Source organism: Mirounga leonina, unplaced genomic scaffold (genome assembly GCF_011800145.1).
Source record: "Mirounga leonina isolate KUSES-001 unplaced genomic scaffold, KU_Mleo_1.0 Mir_94, whole genome shotgun sequence".
Lineage (NCBI taxonomy): Eukaryota > Metazoa > Chordata > Mammalia > Carnivora > Phocidae > Mirounga > Mirounga leonina.
The window spans coordinates 26,417,840-26,441,847 of NW_023270855.1; the positions used below are offsets into that span (position 1 = coordinate 26,417,840).

The 24,008-nt window shown below is 40.3% G+C and overlaps 1 protein-coding gene across 9 annotated transcripts in view; it reads left to right on the forward strand.

The window, feature by feature from the left end:
* Positions 1 to 24,008, forward strand: part of MAGI1 (membrane associated guanylate kinase, WW and PDZ domain containing 1) — a 615,689-nt gene that overhangs the window by 364,252 nt on the left and 227,429 nt on the right. For all 9 annotated transcript variants that reach the window (XM_034998455.1, XM_034998457.1, XM_034998458.1 and 6 more), the window contains exon 2: positions 6,370 to 6,486. In XM_034998455.1, the coding sequence (XP_034854346.1) occupies positions 6,370 to 6,486 (117 nt within the window). The remainder of the gene's footprint in view (positions 1 to 6,369; positions 6,487 to 24,008) is intronic.

Below are 24,008 nucleotides of genomic sequence, written 5' to 3' on the forward strand. Positions count from 1 at the left end.
TCAAATCTTGTAATTAATCTATAGGACCCTTTTTATTGTGGTAAAATATATATAACATAGAATTTATCATTTTAAGCATGTTCAGTGGTATTAAGTATATTCACACTGTTGTGCAACCATGACCACCATCCACCTCCAGAACCTCTTCATCTTCTCCAGCGGAAACTCTGGACCCTTTAAATACTATCTCCCCCAGAATTTAGATTATTTGTACAGTAAAAAAAGTGTTAGGAAAAATGTATTAGAAAGAAACGAATAGCACAGTCTTTTTCAGACAAAACTCATTAAATATATTTCAGATTGTAAGTTTAAGTGACAATAAAACTAGCTAATATGTATTTCAATTATAATTTGTGTTTGTGTTTTTTTATTTTTTTTAATTTTTTTAAATTTTTTTTAAAGATTTTTAAAATTTATTTATTCATTTGACAGAGACACAGCGAGAGAGGGAACACAAGCAGGAGGGGGAGAGGGAGAAGCAGGCTTCCCGTTAGCAGGGAGCCCGATGCGGGGCTCAATCCCAGGACCCTGGGACCATGACCTGAGCCGAAGGCAGACGCTTAACGACTGAGCCACCCAGGCGCCCCTGTTTTTTTTTTTTTTTTTTAACAAAAAGCCCTATCCTTTATAAATGCAAGCTGCTGAACAGACACAGATCTTTTTGCTGTAATAGCTCACTGCGGTACAAACCATTTGTGTTGCCTTAATAAATATATCTTTCCTACAACTATAATCATTCCTTGAAGAAATTGTGTGCTGAAGCATTATCACCTGGAAGTGTGATTAGTGTAATATCCTTATGCAAGTTTTCCTCGGCATTGAAAATTTGAAACGTATTAAAGTCTAAATTCTAGTTGTAATGAAACGCTATTCTTTGACCTTCTAGAGGTAGATGTTCTGGAGCTTATGTGACACAGTTATGTTTTGCCTCCTCAGTTAGAAGTGGATGAATCAAGAGGACTCAAAAGTAACATCTCTGGAAACCTAGTGCTTGACCGTGAAGATTATTTCTGTTGACTAGTGTTCTCCCTTAGGATCTGTACGTTAGGAGATAGAGATCAGACCAAGCAGAGTCCCCTCATAACCCATCACTTTGAAAATGATGCTCCTAGTTGAACTGGCAGAAAACTATCTAGCATGTGAGTGGGAAAATTTGGAAAAATTACAATTATGTTTAAGGGATCATTTCATGTTTCAGTAATAACAAGCAAAATTTGCAACTTAAGTAACTGATAAAGGAATCATATCCAGAATATGTAAAGAATGTCTTTCCAAAAATAACAAGATGGCCCACTAGGGAAATGCACAATGAATATATGAATATGAATAGGCAAGTTACAGAAGAGGAAACGTAAAAGAAAAAATATGTATAAGAGACATATATGAAATATGTATTTGAGATATGTGTGTGTATATTATATATATATGCATATATATATAATAGAATGTTCACTGTCACTAGTCCTATAGTCCCCCCCTTATCTGTGGGGGATACATTCCAAGACTAGCCCTAGTGATGCCTGGAATGATGCCTGGAACTATGGGTAGTACTGAACCACATATACACTATGTTTTTTCCTGTACATATACACATCTGAAAAGAAAAAAACTACAATGGCATTTATTATAGCATTATTCTATTGACCACAACATTGGAAATAATTTTCTACAAGGGATACAAAAGTATTATATTTTTTAAATGGAATATTATACCACATTTAAAATAATTATGAAAGGTTACATCAGTTGACATGGTTAAATTTCTATAAACTAATGTGAATGGAAAAAGCAGAGATACATTGTTGTAAATTTAAAAGACAATTTTGGATACACTGATATGAAAATATAATGGCAAATCCAGGACAGAGAGTCAGCTCCATTTTTGTCTTGAAATCATAAAATTATCTTAAAATAAGCTCCGAATCCTTTTCTAGGAAAAAGCTCCATGTATTTCTGACCTATGTTTTCTTTTCCATTTGCAAAATAAATCTTGGATTTCAAAGAAAGCGAAGATGCTATGACAAACTCTCTCTCTAGCAATTTATTATTTCATTGGCTCACTGCCTTAACAATTAGGAGAAGATTTATAGACATATCCCCTGAATAATTGGCAATTAATTTGAGATTAGATGCCAAAAAGTACAGTATTCTTAATGTAATGGGAAGGTTGAGGCTTTTCGCTTACAAATGTCACGGAACACAGAGTAAATGTTAACCACCAACATCATTAACCCTGCCCTTTTGCACATCTGCAGTTTTAGTTCGATGATCATAAACTTTAGCTAGCTTCGCTAGTTTCACTGTAAAGCCCAAGTGTAAACCAAGAGTGTCTATATGTCTTAAGAATGCCTTCCAATCTATAAGCCCTTGGTTTATCTTGATAGGTACCTGCTGGTGATCCATAAGAATGTGTAAACCTGCGATGCCTGGGTGGCTCAGTCGGTTAAGGGTCTGCTTTCAGCTCAGGTCATGATCCCAGGGTCCTGGGATCGAGAGCCCCATGTTGGGCTCCTTGCTCAGGCCGGAGCCTGCTTCTCCCTCTCCCTCTGTCTGCAGCTCCCCCTACTTGTGCTCTCTCTCTCTGTGTCAAATAAATAAATAAAATCTTAAAAAAAAGAATGTGTAAACCTGCGTTCTATATAGGAAAAAGAGATACTGTATCCTGAATCTTCTTTGGGATTTTCTTTTGACTCGAACAGTACATTTGGATCCCATAACATCTTTTCTACTCATGGCTCAGTATCTTTCTAATGTCTACAACTGTGGTCTCCTAAGGGGAATATAAACTCTAGGTCCTAAACAATGAAGATTTTGCTGGTAAACATTGTTATCCTTTTGGTCGAATTCCAGGGTACCTTATACCTAGAGATAGAGTTGAAAGGTGTGACTATTAAATATCAGTGATTTACCAGTTGGTTTCATCTCAGCTCCAGCACAGTGCCAAAAATATATTAAGTATGCACTAAATGCTAACCAACTTATATATGTCCAGACAATTTTAGCACAAGTAGAGGGTTTTTTTTTTTTTAAGATTTTATTTATTTATTTGATAGAGGGAGCTAGCAAGAGAGCAGAAGCAGGGGGAGCAGCAGGGGGGAGGAGTAAAGGGAGAGGGAGAAGCAGACTCCCCACTGAGCAGGGAGCCAGACCTGGGGCTCCATCCCGGGGACCCCAGGATCATGTCCTGAGCCAAAGGCAGACACTTAACTGACTGAGCCACCCAGGTGCCTCACAAGTAGAATTTTATTCCTTTCCAGAAACTCTAGAAATGTCCTTTAATCCAAATTTCCCTATGCCTGCATTTTGTTTACAGCTATTTCTAAGTAATAGACTGGGTTTTATGTTTATGTGCATTTTAAAAAAGAGTAACAGCCCATCTTTGAACTAACCTCAGCTCTTTCCCTCTCACCTCAACAGTTGTCCCCTCTGCATTGTCATGACAACTTCCATCTTTCACTGAGTGCTTTCTCTGTGCCAGGCACCGTTGGAACCTCATTTAATCCTCTTGACAATTTTGTAGCCGAGCTACTGTGTTTTCAGTGCTCTATTTTTGCAGATAAGGTTCAGAGATTAAGCAACATGCTTGGGTTCTCCAGCTAATAAATGGTGGAGTCAGGCTTTAAACCCAAAGCCTTAGTCTTAACTACTAAGATTTACTCTATTTTTCTTTCTGTTCATCTCTCCAAGGGGAAATTGAGAATTAAGCACTTAGAACAGTGCCTATCACATAGTCATTCAGTAATTATGTGTATATTCTTAAACCTTTGAAATCAATTTTATAAGTGTAATATACATACTATAAATTGCATACCCCTACACACAGTTCCATAAATTTTGATAAATGTATAAACCCATATTATCACTGTCACAATTAAGATTTTCTGTACTGGCATCCACTTCACAAACTTCCCTTGTGCTCCCCTTTTTAAGAAATGTTTTATGTTGAAATCATTTTAGACTCTCAAGAAGGCATAAAAAATAGCACAAAGATCCCCTGTACCCTTCACCCAATTTCCCCTCAATGATAACCCGTTACATAAGTATAGTACAATTGCAAAGCCAGAAAATTGACATGGGTACTCTCCATAGATCTTATTCCCTTGTGCACCTTGCAGTTAGTTTCTGCCTAATCTCAGCCCCAGGTAACCACGGAACTGCTTTTTGTCACTATAGTTTAGATTGTCCTAAAACTCTCTATATAAATGGAATCATACAGACTGTTGCCTTTTGTGTCTAGCTTCTTTTGCTCAGCATTATGTGTTTTAGATGCATAAATATTACTGTATGTATTAGTAGTTTGTTCCCGTTAATTGTTGTGTTGCACCCCATTTGAATGTAGTAGTTTGCTTACCCATTTATCTGTTGATGGACATTTGGGTTGTTCCCAAGTTTGGACTATTACATAGTGAATAAAGTTGCTGTGAAGATTCATCTACAAGTTTATGTGTGTGTGTAGGCACTTATTTTCATTTCTCTTGCATAAATAAGAATGGAAATGCTGGGTCATTTGGTTAGTGAAGGTTTAACTTTATAAGATACTGCCAAATTCTTTTCCCAAGAGAATGAACCATTTTATATGCCCACTGACAGTGTGTAAGAGTTCCTTTTGTTCTACAATCTTGCTAATACTTGATACTGACAGTCTTTTAAATTTTGGCCATTCTAGTCGGTATGTAGTGGGATCTCACTGTGGCTTTCATTTGCCTTTCTCTGATAATTAATGATATTGACTATCTTTTTATACAGTTAGTTGGCCAATCATATAGATTCTTTTGTAAATTATTCAAACCTTGTGCCCCTTGGGGGGGGGGTGTCGTGAGTGGATAGGTAAATGTTTGTCTTTTTTATTCAACAAATATTTGGTGAGTAATTGAATATTTATTAAATGACCTAAGATTGACTTAAATATATCTGTTTTCCTTTTGACTAATTGAAACCTGAGGTATAATACATCTCAGTAATAGTTCAAATTGGGTTTTATTAGTCTATTCTAAAATGAGCATCTGTAATAGGGAATCTTGTTTTGAACATAATATTAAAATAAGGATCAGTAGTTTCCTGCCCTGCATGGGACGTATCATCATCTTAACCATCACTGTCATCCTCATGATTTATTCTTTTTGACCACAGGGAAGTTATCATCCAAAGACATGAATTCTGTGCCTCACATAGATACTGCATTGCTACTTTGTTTCTCTAAGGCTAGAAATGCTCTTACCTAATTTTTATCTTGTCTAAAAATGGAAGGACGATTTTAGCCTTGTTATTTTTAGCTGTCACTGAACCATCTTTCTCCATTAAGAATAAATGTTAGCTAAGTTGATCTGTAAGCTCTGTGTTAATACTGTGGACTATAATTTGTGTTTGTAATTTAAAAAGAACATTTGGTTACCTTCTCCTTTCCATGACATATTTTTGTAACAATAATATTTTTAGCTATTGTTTTGTTTTGTTAATGTGGAGAATTACAAAGAAATACACAGACCCACCCAGGTAACTATTGGTTATACAATAGTTAATGAAAAAACAGTATGTATCTAGTGTTTGGAAATCAACACAGGATCATAAGATCTATATATCTGTATGTGTCTGTAGAAAGAAGAGCGACATCTTCTGTCTTATTTCCCAAGCTCATGTCCTTCTACCCAAAGGAAACTGTTGTTAAAACTTTGTGGTGATTCCTCATAGCAAACAGGTTCTCTCTTATTTCTTTTTACACAAAAGGAACCAGATACTATGCACTACTCTGCATATTTTCCTTTGACACCAACACCTGCAGATCTAGCTTTCTTGGAGTAGTTACTATATGAATGAACTGTGCTTTACTTAGCTGATCCCTTGTGGGTTTTTCTTCCAGGTTTTTTGTTTTTCTTTTTATTTATTTGCTGTTACAAAAATGCTGCAATAAACAATACTGGAGATGGTGCAGACTTTTGCAAGTATATTTATAGGGTACATTTCTACCAATTGGATCCCTGGTCAAAGAACATTGTGTAATTTGTCAGCTATTGATACATTGTTCTCTTTATGGTTTCAGCCATTTACTCTCTCTTTAATAGTGTCTGCAAGTGTCTACGGCACATATTTTAAATGTAATAGCCTAGTTTAAATTCTTTGTTATTTGAGCCTTCTAGTATTATGTGAAATGGGACCCCCAAATTAATGCTATTTCAATGCTGTTTTATCTTTATTACATTCTAGCTTGCTTTTTCCTTTGCAGAGGAAAATCTGAAGTCAGTCCTCCTAATGACTGAGGTTGGCTGGCTGCAATGGCTTGAGGTGGCATTCCCACACACAACTCTCCAGCTGCTCAGTCTCTAGGAAGCCCTGTTGTTGATGTGTTCTGTCTATTTTATATATTGCCTACAGGAGGAAAGCTGAACAAGGACCTGCGACATTTCCTCAATCAGCGGTTCCAGAAAGGGTCTCCTGATCATGAGCTCCAGCAGACCATAAGGGATAACCTTTATCGCCATGCTGTGCCTTGTAAGTAGCCAGTTTAGGACAACTTACTGCTGGGTGGGTGTGTGGAAAGCTGGTGGAGCCAGAAGAGCTCACCAGGTGGTTCTGGAACACTGGTCAGTCGGCTTGCTCATGTAGTGACTCCCTAAGTCCAGGGAATCATAAGTGACCGTGGGACATGAAGCATAGCGCAAGGTGAATTACTTGGCTTTCAGGTTCTGGCTCTGCCACGTACTTGCTTATAATGCCAGGTAAATTAATTGTCCTTTGTCAGGGCCAGTTTTCACATCCGTGGAAAGGACATCTGAGTCATACTAATTCAATAACACTGTTAGGAAGAGTCCAGGGGATGAGGCACGTAAGTACATTTTGCAAAGTATGGGCATGGTGTAAGCCTCCATAAATGTTAACCATCACTGTTATTAATGGGGTGGACCAGGCCAGAGGCTTTCAGATTGATCTCTGCAGAGATCAGTGAGTTCCTCATGGCCCCTCAGCACAGAGAATGCCTCAATGGACTCTCTTTTTCCCCAACATGACCCGATTCATAGGTCTGCATTTCATGCATAATTTTCTTTGAAGAAATAGTTTCCACCAATTAAAAACTCAAATCTCACAAACCCATTAGATCAGACCAAATCTGAGAAAGCAAGACATGGAACACAGGAGCCATGAAAGCAAGGTTTTTGTATTGAGGGGAGGGAGGAAGGGAAGGAGGAAATGGGGGAAGTCAGTCTATGCGGCAGATGAAGTTGTAGTGAACTATTACCATGTTCTACCAAACTGCATTCCTATACAGCTAATTATAAGGTAGGAGTCCTGGGGACACTTAGAGTGATTTCATTTTATTTAAAATTAAGAAGAAAGAATGATTTTGGTTTTAGTACTTGAAATTTTTCTCTTCTATTGTTACCCAGTCCTTCAAAGCTTGAAATTTTATTTTTTTAGCAATAACATTTTTTAACCAACAAAAGCGGTAGGAATCATTTGAAGTTGAAGGTACCCTGCTTATTGCTGTGATTTGTTTGCTATAATGGTTTTTCTTTTCTTCTTTCTTTCTTCCTTCCTTCCTTCCTTCCTTCCTTTCTTTCTTTCTTTCTTTCTTTCCTTTCTTTCTTAATAGTGTTTTTCAAGGGGTGTGCTGGAGTCCTAAGTTTCCTGATATTACTGCAAAATGATAAACAAAACTTAATGTAAGCCACTATAGATCTGCAGGGACTTAGGCCATAAGTCTAGACTGGGACCTTTAAAGATCAGGTTCTAGAATAGCCTTCTGCTCTTCATTTTACTTATTAATAAAACCAAGGCTCCAATAGGAAAAGAGGTTGAATGTAAGGGACTTGGGTCAGTGCCCCAGGGTTGTCTCTTTCTGCTGAGTGGCAGAGCTACATTTGAAAGAGAAAACGTGGTAATAATGCATTAATCCGAATCTCTGGGCCTCAGTGCTTTTAGTCTTTCAGAACTGGAATTGAACGCTGTAACCTTATATCCTACTAATAATTCTTTACAATTAGATTAATAGTAATTCCTAATGTTAGTCGCATGGGTTGTGAAGGGATTATCATTCTTTTTATGGATCAAGAAACCAAGGCACCAAGGTAAGCCAATAAAAAACAAGGCTGAAGTTGACCAGGACTTGCGGTCTCCTGAGTCCACCATTGTCCTGACTCTTCTCCACTGACCAGTTTTACCCTCGGAATGACTCTTCGATGTTGGGATTTTTACTACCCAGTTTACAGATGAGGAAGCAGAGTCACGGGGAGATCAGGTCACTGATAGGTGTCTGGTTGCGTCTTCTGGACTCTCACCACCCAGGGCCGCTTCTGTAGCAGTATTATAGCTGCTGTGATGTTCTGGGATGGCAGGTTGAATACAGTTTTGTAGAATTCGGTACTTGCAGAACCATGAGTGTTCTCTGTGTAATTTTTCCCCTACTTAGATTCCAATTTAAGAAATGGGGAATGAAGCAAATGAGCACACCATTTCTTGACGCATCTGTGGTGTTACTATGGTTACGTTTTGGCATGCTTTCCCATTTATTTCTTTCCACTGATTTATAGGACCTGACTGTGAGCTAAATGGCTTGATTTTAAGCTTACCACTCTATAGGAATCGGGGCAAAAATGACCTCAGCCTTTTAAAAACTGTAGAAAATCATGTTTTGTCTTTGCGTGTATAAAGCCTTTGGTATTAATGTTTCATTTCTATGAAACCCATGAGTCAGGAATTGGGAAGGTCGAAATGGTCTTTCTACTAAAAGGGAAAACAAGTACCATTTCATTTTACATTTCCTTCATAAAATGGGAAGGAAATTCAGAAGAGGTCTGTTTCTGGGTCTGGTACAACGTGTGAACCTTTGAACATGAGTAGACCAGGGTGACTTGGGATTCTGTTATAGGCTTGGAGAACTCAAGCCACATTTGTGTTTATTTTGATTCTTTGGTCCATGTGATTGGTAAAGCAGAACTCTCTAACAACCTGTTGTGCCAACGGATTAGGAAGCCATTCATTTGGAGAATACATCCTCCTGATTATATTGTAACAGCGCCACAGGGAAACAAGCTCATGTGATCTGCGTTTTCCAGAACTTCCTGCTGCTGATATTTTGGTGACTTTCAGTATTTTGAGAAGGGATGACCTCATGAACAGGTGCTTGCGAGTTGGGGTAGACATCTTTTCTTTTTTTTCTCTCTCTCTCTCTTTAAATATTTTATTTATTTATTTGACAGAGAGAGAGAGAGAGAGGCTGGCAGAGGGAGAGGGAGAGGGAGAAGCAGGCTCCCTGCTGAGCAGGGAGCTGGATGCAGGGCTTGATCCCAGGACCCCGGGGCTTTATCCGAGGACGTCAGGATCATGACCTGAGCCGAAGGCAGACGCTTATCCGACTGAGCCACCCAGGTGCTCCTGGGTAGATGTCTTTTCTTATACATTTTAGGAAGTTCACTTGCCACTAGAAATTAATAAATAAAGCCCCTTGGTTCTCAAGTTCTTTTTAGTGTCATTATAGCACCACGATGGTTTTATCCTAATTCCTTGGCAGACAGTGCAGGTAATAGGATCCCTATTTTACAGGTAAGGAAATGGAGCAGGAAATGTGACTTCCTGAAAATCCTACCACTCCTAAATGCCACATTACTCACTTCTCACCCAATGCTATTTTAATTTTTCTTATTTTTAACAGCTTTATTGAGATACAATTCACAAACCATACCATCCACCCATTTAAAGTGTTCATCCAGTGCTATTTTTGCTACAGTTCTTATCATGCTGCACTCCCCCTTTATTTTGTCTTTATTCAAAAACTTTTATTATTTCCACAGTATGAAAAAGGTCATCATCGTTGAAATTTAATTATATTTACCATTGAAAATCACCACCAAAAAAAAAGAAAAGAAAAAAGAAATTGAAACACCCAAACCAGAATTATGACAGAAAAGAGAACTGGACTGTGGAGTGAGTCAGAAGCCCTGGTGTGAAGTCTGAGGGCTTTTCTCTTGCTGTGTGGTCTGCTGCACATCATGTACCCTCTCTGAATCTCATTTACTCTTTAATATAAAATGGAAATAGAAACACCCACTTCACACATTGTCTCACCAAATGTCAACAGTGTCCCTAAGAGATGGGTCTATTAGGGGAAGCAGAGGCTCCTAGAGGTTAATAACTCGCCGAGGGTCACACAGGTTCACAAGTAACATGGTCAGGGTTAACCAGTTCTGACTCCCGTGCCAGGCATCTTTAATAGTGGTGTGAATAGAGCAGTATAACATGGACCATTGAGATGAGAAGAAGCAGAAAAAAAGTTACTCATTGCTGAATTTTATAGTTTTAGCTATGTAAAATCATGGGGTTTTATGGCAGTGGGGCCTGTTTAAGGCACCATACCTTAAAAATAAGTATCTTCTCTCTGATTTTCAAGTAATTCACTGATAGGTGCAATAGAATTTTCATAGTTCTTTAATGGTGATCCAGTTTTTAAGAAATCATTACAGGATTCTCGTGGGATATCTTGGTTTATCTTACTGTTCATTGAATCTCTTCTTAATATACCTGTGGAAAACCACCTTTAAATAAATGGGTTTGAAATCCAGGTAAAACGTCATCTGCATTGCTCACTTCTCTCATTCCTTAGAACCATCTGGATGATAGTCTTGTCTCTGCCCCTCAAATTCCCCTACATGGCCAGCCCTCCTTCGGTGCGTCAGTCATGCAAACGTTATCCATAACCCCGAACACACCTGGTGCCTTCTCAGGAGTGGGTGCATACTATTTCCTTCTCTTTCCCTACCTTGCCATTTGACCAGCATGCAGCCTTCTTTTATTTTTTTAAAGATTTTATTTATTTGACAGAGAGAGAGGGAGAGAGAGAAGCAGGCTCCCCATCGAGCAGGGAGCCCAATGCAGGGCTTGATCCCAGGGCCCCGGGATCATGACTTGAGCTGAAGGTAGGTGCTTAACCGACTGAACCACCCAGGTGCCCCATGCAGCCTTCTTTTAAACTTGAACCTGAATGCCACTTCCTCCACAGATTGGGCCTATTACTGTCTTCACTGCTGCTGGAACTACGGACTGCGACCCCCTTCCAGCACCCATGCCTGCTTGCAGTGCCTTCTGTGGTCTGTCTGTCCTATTAGAATCTGACTATTCTGAAGTCAGGGACTGTATCTTCCTCAGCGAACAGCCTATACCTAGCTTTGTGCCCAGACCATAGAATAAATATTTGTTGACTGAATGAGCAAATGAAGAAATGGGTGAAGTTGCTCTTTGTTGTTCTTGTTTTATTTTTTTCTCTCGGTTATTTAACATTTAGAGACACAGCAGAGCTGCTTTTGCCATAAAACTTTCAGAATAGGGGCGCCTGGGTGGCTCAGTTGGTTAAGCGACTGCCTTCGGCTCAGGTCATGATCCTGGAGTCCCGGGATCGGGTCCCACATCGGGCTCCCTGCTCGGCGGGGAGTCTGCTTCTCCCTCTGACCCTCCTCCCTCTCATGCTCTCTGTCTCTCATTCTCTCTCTCTCAAATAAATAAATAAAATCTTTAAAAAAAAAAAAACCTTTCAGAATAAAAGGCAGCTCAGAGGCTTGAGCCCCGAGACAGCTGAGAAGGACTCCACTGATTACTTGGCTGGTAATCCAGACCCAGAGGAAAGAGTCCGGCTTCTCTGCACTTGGAGCTGGAGTGCCCCTTCTCAGCTCCTCCTAATTACAGTCTAGATAACAGTGTACTTCCCGCCCTGATGGCCTTCTGCTTTATGACTGCTTGTCCTGGCTGATGTGACAACATCTGAGATTCTTGCTTTGGAAGGGCCGCTTTTCCTGTGAAGATAAAGGTGTTACCTGACAGGGCTTGTCATTTACTGCACTGTTGCCGTCAAAGCGAGATGCAACTCATCCAGTAGTACTGGATCTCTGGAATGCCGAGCGCCACCCCTCGCAGCCTGTCTCCCTTTTCTGGGTGCTCATCTTCCTTTTCAAGCAAAGGTCATCTGAAAGAGGAAAGGATAAGTCAGTTGTGTCCTGTATCTTAACACTGTGTGTTTTTCTTTTTAAAGATTTTTTTTTTTTTTTTTTTTTTGAGAGAGAGAGGTATCAGTGGGGAGGGGGTGGTGCAGAGGGACAGGGAGAGAGAATCTCAAGCAGACTCCCCGCTGAGCATGGAGTCTGAAGCAGGGCTCGATCCCAGGACCCTGAGATCATGACCTGAGCCGAAATCAAAAGCTGGATGCTCAACCGACTGAGCCACCCAGGCGACCCTGTACCTTAACGCTTTGTTGATCAAGGCCCTCATTGATACTGAGACCATTGAATCTTGTGTAAGAGGCATTGATCAGTGACTTAAAGGAGTTTACAAAGGGATTAAAACTATTTGATCTACAAGACACTTTAAATTTGATGTGGTAAACAGAGGTGACCCTGGTCTTTCTTTGTAGAGGGGCCATATTCAAACAGGCACCTTAGCATCTGCTAACAGTTGGCATCGTTGTTATCTTGCATGTGACTGTGACATCGTGGACACAAATTACCTTTGGTATTGTTTGAACCTGTGAGTGTCTCTTAAGCACAGCCATCTCCAGTACTTCTTGCCTGGAATCGAACCATTTTTGCAATTGAAGCTGATGATAGAAACTAGACCAATTTATCAGCAAGAGGCCAGGACAGAGGCCTGAGTGCTGGAAAATTCCCTCTCTCCTGGAACGTGCATCTCTGTGTTCAGGTTGTGTTTGACACAGTGGCAAGCTTCAGGTCATAATTCATGAACCAGACAGTTCTGGAAGCCTCCCCAGGACTGATCGGGTAAGAATCACAGGAAACTCTCTCACTGTGGTTATTGCCTTTGTCCTATAACCAAAGTAAGTGCTGTCTGAAATAAAAAAGGATTGTTTCAGCCTTTACAAAGCCTGGCCTCTTGCAGAAATTGGCCGGTAACACCCGTAGAAGCTCTCTGGTGTGTGGACTCCTGCTGTGTATGAGGTGCCCTGCCACGATGCTTACATGTGTGTTGTCTCTCGTGCTGGCCTCGTGGAGGACAGACAGAACGTTATGGATCTGACCTCAAGCCCACTGGACTGGTAAACCCTGCCTCTTTTCTATTCAATCGCAAGGGTTTGCTGCCTATAATACAATCAGTATCTGCCCTCATTCCTTCTCCATCTGTTGTCAACTCTTTCCCTCCCCTTGTCCTTTACTCATTGGTACCGTGTTTTCCCATGTGTCCCCAGCTGGTCTGCAGTCTGGGGACTCCTCCCACTCACTGACTACCCCCTTACTGCCTACACCTGACCTTTCCTTCCTTCTCCATCAAAACTTACTTGTTCTGGGGGTTGCTTGGTTGGCTCAGTCGGTTGAGTGTCTGGCTTTTGGTTTCTCAGGGTCCTGAGATCGAGCCCCATGTCAGGGTCTGCACTCAGTGGGAAGTCTGCTTGAGATTCTCTCTCTCCCTCTTCCTCTGCCCCACCCGCTGCTCACGTGCACACTCTCTCTCTCTCTAAAATAATAAATAAATCTTAAAAAAAACCCAACACAACTTATTTGTGCCTGGCTGCCTCCGTCAGGGGAGTGTATGACTCTTGATCTCATGAGTTATGAGAACTCATTAGGTATCATGAGTTCAAGCCCCCCGTTTGGTATAGAGCTTACTTAAAAAAAATCAACTGTATGTAATAAAACTTAAAATAAAAAAAATTATTTGTTCTACATTGATTAACTCTTGGGTTGTCCTCAGAGAAGCCAAGAACTGGAATGAAGAAGTGAATGGTTCATATTGTGGCATAGGGTTCTCCATCCTCCATTATATGTATCTTTTAACAGGTGACTTTAAATGCTATGCTGCTAGAAATAGCCTATATAACGGGATGTCTGGCAACAAAGCAGGTTCATGGGTAGGGATGGATTCTTATGCTTTTGATGCATTTTTGTAGTTTTTATAGTGGTTAACACGGTGTTCTATGCACAGAAAACACTTTAAACACAAGATTGTATCAAGGGAATTTTCCCCTCTGCTTGCTGTATCACTTCTCATATATAGTCCTATTCCACCAAGTATAAGCTGGGATAGGATTTGTGTTTCACAAAGTAATGCTATGGTCTAGGCAAAGAGTACTGTGCCAAATTAAAAAATAATGGGATGAGAAAGATTAGAATCTGGGCTCAGATAACTATAAACAGATTTTCATCAAGATGAATGCCTGGTGGGGTGTTGAAGGGTTGTGAGGGAGGTGGGTATGTTCTTTGTTACTCTCATAACACCTGCCTGATAAAAGCCAGGTGCACAGCACAGGTTTGCGACAACCCAAAACAAAACACCACTTCTCATTCCTGGAGTGCCCGTCAAGGAGCATTGAAGCCCCTGGTGTGGCGTCTATTCGGCTTCTCCTTGCCACAGGAGAAGAGAGCTCTTCCCTCAGCAAGTTCATGAGAAGGACCTGGTTGCTCATGACTCGGACAGTTCTCTTCTCCTCGGGGCTAAAACATTCAGGTGGGAGGGGCTTTCAGGAAGGGAAGCTGGCAGGATCTACCACCAACCACTTCTGTTAACTTGGGCAGGTTACCCAGGCTTTCTGGAGCTCTGTTTTCTCACTACCTTTTTTGATGTTTATGAGAAGTACCTAAGCGCCCAGCAGTGAGTATGGCACTTCATAGGGCCTCCAAAGGTCCTCTGTTCCGGACAATCTTCTTTTCTTTTTTTTTTTTTTAAAGATTTTATTTATTTATTCATGAGAGACAGAGAGAGAGAGGCAGAGGGAGAAGCAGGCTCCCAAGGAGCAGGAAGCCCGATGCGGGACTCGATCCCAGGACCCTGGGATCATGACCTGAGCCGAAGGCAGACGCTTAACCAACTGAGCCACCCAGGCGCCCAATCTTCTTTTCTTCCATACCCCTTTCCTTCTCATTTCTAACATGACTTGTCCAGTCCAGCATTCTCCTTTTTTTCTTTGCAGGCTCTCATTAGGCTTTGGGCCTTATTTATTTGATTATCTTTTTAAATGACTGTGATAATTTATGTGATTCTTTTCTGAGGGAAACAAGCTAAGTTTTCAAAAATGATATTCCAGGGGCTCCTGGCTGGCTCAGTCGGTAGAGCATGCAACTCTTGATTTTGGTATTGTAAATCTGAGCTCCACGTTGGGTGTAGAGATTACTTAAAAATAAAATCTTAAAAAAAAAAAAAGATTTTTCCAACATTTGTTGAGTAACAACCCAACACTGGATGCTAGACGAAAACCTAGTGAAGATTAATAATTGGATGATTTAGCCCATAATAGGCATGCTTGAAATAGCACATTCTCTGCATATTCCCAGCATCAGCTAATTCCCCAGTGTCCTTTTTCTTTGTATTTCTTATTATATGTTGTTAACCCTAATGGCCATCGTATATTTGCTGAGTGGATGGAGTCATATTGGAGAAAAAAAAGGAAAGAGAAACTACAATCTTAAAAGCTCCTCACACCGGACTTGACTTATATGTGTTGGTTAATAGCCTCATATAAACATGGCTTGACTAGTGTTCTATCTTGTAAGGTTCTCAGGGACGTAGAAAAAAGGAAAGCCACGGGAGTTTAGATTTAAGTTTAATTAGAGTTGATATAATTGATAATCTTCTTATGAAAATGTGTTAGCCCAGCCTCACTGCTTAATAATAACCTCTATCATTAATCCAGTGTCACTACACATACCAGCCACTATGTTCAGTGATTTACAAGTATTGTCTCTTTTAACCCTCTCCAAATCCTGATGAGTTTAGTGTTTTCATCTTTGTATTATGAGTGTGGCAGTTGAGGTGTGGAGAGCTCAGTGACTTGAGCGTTGGAGGATGCACAGTTTAATAATGATGGAACCTAGATTCATTCCAGTTCCAACTGCTCCCAAGAGTCCAAGCTCTTGGTTTATTTCTCTGGGTACATCACCTTAAAAACCATATTTTAAATTAACCTATTGAATTTGAAAAAGAGTCTTCTCTTAATACCATATGGATTAGTCCTTGGCTGGGTGTAGGATACTAATATATCTATTTGGCAGACATGTTAATTTATTTAATTGCTTTATAATTCTGGCTGAGATTTTTCATCAAGATGTGTTGCAATTATAAAGCAATTTCCACAGCAATTTATGTAGGGACATGGAAGTTTTCACATTATTTTTGCCATTTATTATTTTAAGAGAAGGTTTTATCAAATTTTAGCTTCCCAAGAATCATGAGTCAAGAGAATGAAGTACAATATATATATTTTTTTTATTTTATTTTTTTTTTATTCTTATGTTAATCCCCATACATCATTAGTTTTAGATGAAGTGTTCCAAGATTCATTGTTTGTGCATAACACCCCGTGCTCCATGCAGAATGTGCCCTCCTCAATACCCACCACCAGGCTAACCTATCCTCCCACCCCCCTCCCCTCTAGAACCCTGTTTGTTTTTCAGAGTCCATCGTCTCTCATGGTTCGTCTACCCCTCCAATTTCCCCCGCTTCATTCTTCCCCTCCCGCTACCTTCTTCTTCTTTTTTTTTTTCTTAACATATATTGCATTATTTGTTTCAGAGGTACAGATCTGAGATTCAACAGTCTTGCACAATTCACGCTATCTGAAATGATGACCTTAAATTTAAACAAGAAAATGTCACTTGTCTTATTTTAACCATAATATGAATAAACTAGACTTATTCAGTGCTCAATGACATATTTTCCTCTTGCATTTAAAATTAATCAATTATACATCCCTATTTTTAGGCAGTACACTCTGATGGGTTTAGGGGTAAAGGGCCATGGTGAATGCACCTTAATCTCGAATGGCTACAAAACATTTAGAACTGTTAAAAATATATTATGTGCGGGGAGAGAGGGAGAGAGAACAGATGACAAGCCAGTAGGTTAAAGCATTAATAATAGATGAGTCTGGAAAAAGGGTTTATAGTGTTCTTTGTACTATTCTTATTCTTGCAACTTTCTTTAAATTTGAAATAATTTCCAAATAAAGTATTTTAAAAATAGACCCATGCCCCCCCCCCAAAAAAAGTTAAAAAGCAACCAATATAGTTTTGGGAAAAGGAGACTGATTATGTATGAGTGCTATGTTTTTGTTTTTTTCCCTTGTAAATGTCAATGTTTTTAGCCTAGAATTGAGATTCCGTTAGTACTTTGTTAGACCTTGTGTATTAAAGTATACAGAGACTAACCTGGAAGACATTGTGCATATATCAAAACAAAAATTTAACACTTCTGGAATACCAAGTATATGCTATGTGTTTTAATTATAGTTTCTCCTTTAATCTTTATGGAAATCTTACAAAGGAAGTACTACTATTATTCTCCTTTACAGATTTTTTTTTTTTTTAAAGAGAGAGAGCTAGTGTGTGTATGCACCTATGGGGATGGGGGGGTGGGGGGAGGGGCAGAGGGTGAGGGAAAGAGGGAGAGAGAGAGAATCTTAAGCGGGCTCCATGCCTAGCGAGGAGCCCTTCATGGGGCTCGATCCCCCCACCCTGAGATCATGACCTGAGCCAAAATAAAGAGTCTGACACTTACCTGACTGAGCCACCCAGGCACCCCAATTCTCCTTTACAGATAAGAAAGCTGAGGCTTAGTAAGGTTAAGTGTCTTGCCTTCCATTTGTGAAAAGAGATTGGAACCCAGGCTGTGAAGATGGATACTAGAGCTCTTACTAGTAACCACCGTATTTTCTTTGCTCAGACTATGTATGGGTACATCTACATGTTTAGATACATATACGCATACTAAGTATATTTAGAAAATAAGCTAGGAAATTTATTTTAAATGGATTCTAAATATCTGCTAATGGGATTCTAGATCAATACAAAAGTATAATAAAATTATTATGAACATATATTGAGCCACTTGCCATGTGCTAGGGGTTATTCTTTCTTCAGAGTGAAATAAGTTATTTCAACACGTATCAAATGCCATCATGAGCAGGTCACATCATTGTGTTGAGCATTTAGGGCCAAACTGGTTACATGTCCTGTTCTAAGAGAGTTTGTATGTATAATGGGGAAGACAAACAAGAGGCAACTGTAAGAGAGAAAGGTAAACCCCTTGATTCGGTACGCCCAGGACGATATGACACACAAGGATGGGCACCAGGTTCAGTCTTGAGACCAATGAATCAGTGTGATGAGGAAATGAAATAAATACCAAAGGAGAAACAGAAGAGAAAGCAGAGCATCCTCTTTCCCAGGGAGAATCGGGAAACATCTACCTGTGTGACTGTGGGCAAGTGACTCTACTTAACATCTCTAAGCTTAATGCCTCATTTAAAACAGAATCTGTTTGGGGCACCTGGGTGACTCAGTAGGGTAAGCATCAGCCTTTGGCTCAGGTCATGATCTCAGGGTACTGGGCTCGAGCCCCCCATCGGGCTCTCTGCTCAGTGGGCTCTCTGCCTGCCACTCCCCTTGCTTGTGCTCGCTCTCTCTGTTAAAATAAATAAATAAATAAATAAATAAATAAATAAATAAATAAATAAATAAATAAATAAAATCTTAAAAAAAAATAAAAAGGAATCTGTTTATTAGGGACAGAAGAGACACATTAACCTTCCTAGTCTCCCAGGTCCAGTCCCAAGATAATGTAGTCTTTTGGACAGTGCTTGCTCTTTAGAACCTCTTAAGGATTGAGAGACCACTTGTATTTTTGAGTCTCCTAAAATATGTAAAAACAGCCACAACAACAAAAACCAGTACTGTAGCAAAAGTCAGGACATGGTTTTAATGTTTGCATTTAATCAATGCTTTTAACATCCACACAGCGATATGGTGTAATTGTGCTTTTCACTAATTGCAAGAGGTATAAAACATTAACTCAAGGTACAGTAAGGACAGTACAGTCTGGTAATAGACCCCAAGTTTAAATATCTCTCATCCCTTTTAGTGTATCTTTATAACTAGAGACATAACTTCATTTGAAGAGAACAAAAGTCTAGATTTGAGGCCCTTTATGGAGACTTAGGTCAAATGATTTAACCGCTTCCATTCCTTGGTGACTTTGATAGGTATGGCATGTTATGGGATGACGCCTTCAGATAAAGCCTTGGCTATTTCAGATACAGCTTCCATTGCTTGTTAATGGAAGAAGTCTAAGCAGAATAGGTGACATTATCCTAAGCAAGCAAGATGGGTCCTACCGGAACCCCAGTTTACCAGGGCACAGCTTTCTCATTGTCTTTCTCCTCAACTTCAGTCATTCGAAGGACAACGCTTTATTCTTTGGACCATTTCTTCTGGGGCTGCCCTATTTCCGGTTGGGCTTCTCTCCCCTCATGACCTGCCTACTAGAAGTGGAGCCTTATTATTGCCTTATGTGTTTTGCATTGAAAAGTGAAACAAAATTTGGTTATACTAGAAATAAAGTCAGTGTAGTTGTTATACTCAAATGAATCTGACATTTTTCTCATTTCTCATCTCATAAGATAAGATCATTACAAACAGATCTTACAGGATTGTTAGGAGTTCGTTGGCACCGTTAATTGATTTGAGGGATGCATGTTTCTTCTTTCCATCGCTAAATGGTTTTGTAGTCTCAACTTCACTTAATTAGTGATTAGGGCGGGGGCGGGAAACACCACATTTTTGTCAGTGGAATTTTGAAAAAAAATGTTGCTTAAGCTGTACATAAAATATTCTTTGAATGTATAAAATGACTTGAAAATGAGACATCATATAAATCCACCTGAAATTCAGCCTAAGGTATGGCAGTGTTTCCTGGGTGACTATTGCAAATGCTGGGAATCTTACATGTTTTCCTCCCAGTGGATAGAATTCTGTGGCTAAGACAGGTTTGATTGAGTTTCATGTTTGCTGCCCAGTCTAGCCCCACTCCCCAACCCGATAGGCCACCTGTGGAAAGGTGGGCATCGGCCTCCTGCCTTGTGCTAGAGTTAGGCACTCCATGCAAACCTACTGCACTTTGGTGCCCTGTGTGGGGATTTTGTACCTTCTCAGGTCACTGGAGATGTGAGTCATTTACACACTGAGGAGCAAACTGTCAGATATAACTACAAAGTATGGTGTCTCTAAGGAACATTGAGTATTTGAAAAAAAATTACTTGTTGATTTAATACTTGCTGTTTTGTTCTGAATTCGTATTACGTGCTGTAGGGGCCTGGCCTGCCAGAGCACGTAAACCTTCTTTCTCCCTCCCTCTCTTCTTCCTTTCCTTCCATCCTTCCATTTCCTTCCCCCTCCCTCTTTCTTTTCTTTCCTCCCGCCATAAACAGATCCCTTTCTTCCCCTTGTTCCAGACTCTGCCAGTACCACATGACAGTTTTGACAGTTACTGGAGACAGGCATATTTAGGTTCTATCAGAGACCTTTTCTAAAAAAAAATTAAGGGATGTCTGGGTGACTCAGTCGGTCAGGGGTCCAACTCTTGATTTCAGCTCAGGTCACGATCTCAGTGTTGTGAGATCAAGCCCTGCGTCAGGCTCCACGCTGGGCATGGAGCCTGCTTGGGATTCTCTTTCTCCCTCTCCTTCTGCTCCTCCCCCCACTCTAAAAAATAAAATAAAATAAAGTAAAATGACATAAAATACATAAAATGTGATGTAAACTTTAAGTGCATACAGAAACACACGCATGCACCCACATGTACAAACACACACATGCATCCATGTAACCATTACCCAGAACAATATATAGAACACATTAAGCATTCCACCAGGTTCCTTCCTGATGCCTCCCATTGAATACTTGTTCTCCCTCCTAGAGGTAACTGTGATTCTGATTATCACCCTAGATTAATTTTACCTGTTCTTAAACATCATGTAAATGGAATCATACAATATGTATTCTTCTGTTCTTATTCTTTTTGCTAACATTCCTTCTGTGAGATTCATCCATATTATTTGCATGTAGCAGCACTTCGATTTTTTTTTAATTGCTGTGTAGTCTTGCATTGTGTGACTATACTGTGATCTATTTATCCATTCTTCTCCTGATTTGAATTGTCTCCAGTTTCTAGCTACGGCTGGGAACATTCTCACACAAGTGGACATATGTACTCAATTCCCACTGAGGAGCAGGATTGCTGGATCAGGATGTAGGCATATGTTGAGCCGCAACAGATACTGCCAAATAGTTTCCAAAGTGTTTGTATCAATTTGCATTCCACATGTGTGAGGGTTCCAATTGCTCTTCATCCTCACCAACATTTGCTATTGTTGGTCTTCTTGATTTTTCCATCGTAGTCCTGGTGGATGTGCATCAGGATCTCATTGTGATTCTAATTTGCATTTTTCTGATGTAGAATGATACCGAGCACCTTTTCAAATGAGTGTTGTCTATTTGGATATCCTCTTTTGTGAAGTTCCTACTCAAATCTTTTCCCATTTTTCTTTTTAGTTGGGCTGTTTGTCTTTTTCTTGCTGATTCATAGAAAGAACTGGGTTTTAAAATCTGACTCTGCTGCTTATTAGCTGTGCTTGGATAGGTAGCCTGACCTTTCTGAGCTTCATCTATAGGATGGAGCCAGTAATACCTCTTTATAGGTTGTGGTGAGCATGACGAGAGGAAGTGTATATTAATCACTAAGCATAGTTCCAAGCACAAAGAAGGGGTGAGTGCCTAGTATCTAAACTGGTGGGGGAGAGGCAGAATCAATTCTCATTATCATATGAATAGCCCATTAAGATATTCTACATTAAGATATTCTAATATTTTTTTTCCCTTCACTTTCCCTATGTCCTTTTCTCTTTTTTATACTTGTAGTACAAAAGGAAAAACAGCGGCCATGCGTATAATACACAGCAGGCCAAAGTGACTCATCTCTTAGAAAGGAACACTAGAGGTCATATCCATTCTCCTCAGAATTTTGTTCTTACATCGAGGACAAATGAGAACCAGAAGAGAGTTTCTGAAAAGGTGAGAATAAGATAAAATGTAGACATAGGACCCAGTGAAAGAAATCTACCTGCCCTGGGTGGTAGTGGTGGGGAGCATGTCTTTTCTTTCTTCTTCCTGTCTTGTCAGTTAGCTTCTCGGAGACTTAGCTTCCCCATTTGCAAAGTAGAGGTCTCCAACCTCCCTCACAGGTTGTTGTGAAGCCGAGCACAGTCACGGTCTTGTGGAAGCACTTCACACGTGGAGGGTGCTGGAATGGATCTTGGTCATGGTGTTTGGCAGTGCTGGTGAGGATCTTGAAGACGCTGAATATAGCCCTTCTGTTTACAGAGCTGTCGCCAGTCCTACTGAAAAAAAGCTTGCTTTGGGGTCAGAGACAGTAGCAGTTTCAGGGAGTGGTGTGACCTGCAGCAGGAAAGGGGAAGTCAGAAAGGAGCAAAGAATGTTCTGCTCTGGGAGAACCGGTGTAGGATGTCCATTTGTACACCGGATTCCTGTATGTTGGGGATGAACTGGACATTACCGTGATTGAATAGATCTCTGAAATACATGGAAATGGGAATGGAGAATAAATCATAGTGTCACAGGCAGTTCCTGAAACTTGCCCTAAGCATCCATAATGGCATTGTCCAGAACCTGGGTTTCCAAGAAACCTCCCAGAAAGGCAACCTCCTTCAGCTCTGAGGGCACCGAGAGGCACCGTGTTTTGGTTGCCGTGTAAACACGGGCTTGGGGTATGGACAGCACTGGGTTTGACTCCTTGCCCCTGCATTCTGTGGCTTCATGGTCTTGGATAAGTTAGTTCCCTGAGGTTTCCTGATTTATAAAATTGGAACATTAATATCATCCCCATAGGACTGTGGAAGAGGTAAGTGACATAATACGTAAGTAGCACCAAGAGAGGCCCCTGCATATAGTAGGTGCTCCAGCTGCAGAAGTGTATCCATGTGTCTGATGAGTAGAGATGCACACTCTGTGTTTCTTTCCATGACAACTATTTAGTGAGCAGAATGCCTGACGCGGAGGAGGAAAAAGGGTTCTGTTCAGTGTAAGCACCCTACTACACAGTAGGGCTTGCTAGCCCTCACCTCTGTGTTGTGGGTAAAAAATGGACTTTATTGCAGTTTGGGCTCTAATTCTGCCACCAAAATACTTGATATTTATTAGCGCCTTTACAATTCAGATACATCTGCTGTATAACCCACCATGTAGGCCAAGTTGGACAGTTCATAATTTACTAACAAGGCGCACTGATGGGCACATTCAAATGGTAAGTGCATAGTGTAGGCTTATTTTTTTCTCCTCGTTAACTGTGATCTGCTGAAAGCCCTTCAGTGTGCTCTAAAGGTAGGACGGGCACCCTAGAAAGGATTTAGCTGGCCTGTAAGTTTTTCCTTATTGCCAGTTTGGGGGCTATCCATCACTGAGTCTTTGTGCACCTGCAAGAAGATGAGCACTCCCTATGGTGGTACGTGGCCCTCAGGAAGCACCAATGCCTTTCACATCACATTCTCTGGCAAGTATCAAATCTGTATTTTATGCCTCCTTTGTTTATTCATTGTGACAGATTTACTCAGCAGCTTGCTCGGCTGGTATAAGAGTGTAGTGAAAAGTTCTATCATGCACAAGGTGAATGTACTGTTGGGAGTCCTCATTGGTGTTCCGTAGCCAGTGAAAGTCACAGACAAAAAGATGATCCAGTAGGTTCAGTGTAGGCTGCACAGTTTTCAGGACAGAGGGATGTGGTCTTGTAAAGCAGATCATTTGTAGAGAGATCGAGTCATACAAATTTAAAGAGTCATTTTTGACAACACCCCTTGTGCAATAAAAGTTTGAAGTTCCTGGTACTTTCGTCTTTGATAGTACCATGGCAGACCATTTTTCTCTTGTTAGCTCTCTTAAATTGCATATTTGCATTGCATGAACCATTTTCAGGGGTAACCGCTGGAAGCTTTCTTTTTTTCATTTTCTCGGAAAACCTGTAAAAAAGCTCACTCGGGTCCTGTCCAAGAAGATGGTCATCTTTCACACCTTGAAGAGAAGTAGTGCTAGAATAGTGACCCTGTAAGAATGTTCCATGTGTACTGTATTTCCATTTCCTTTTGAAATTGACAGTCAAAGGAAATCTGTTTATTCCCCATTTGCTTTTTGGTTCCCCAGTTGACTAACAAAAGGCAGAGAATTGTCAGTGGAGTTGTTTCT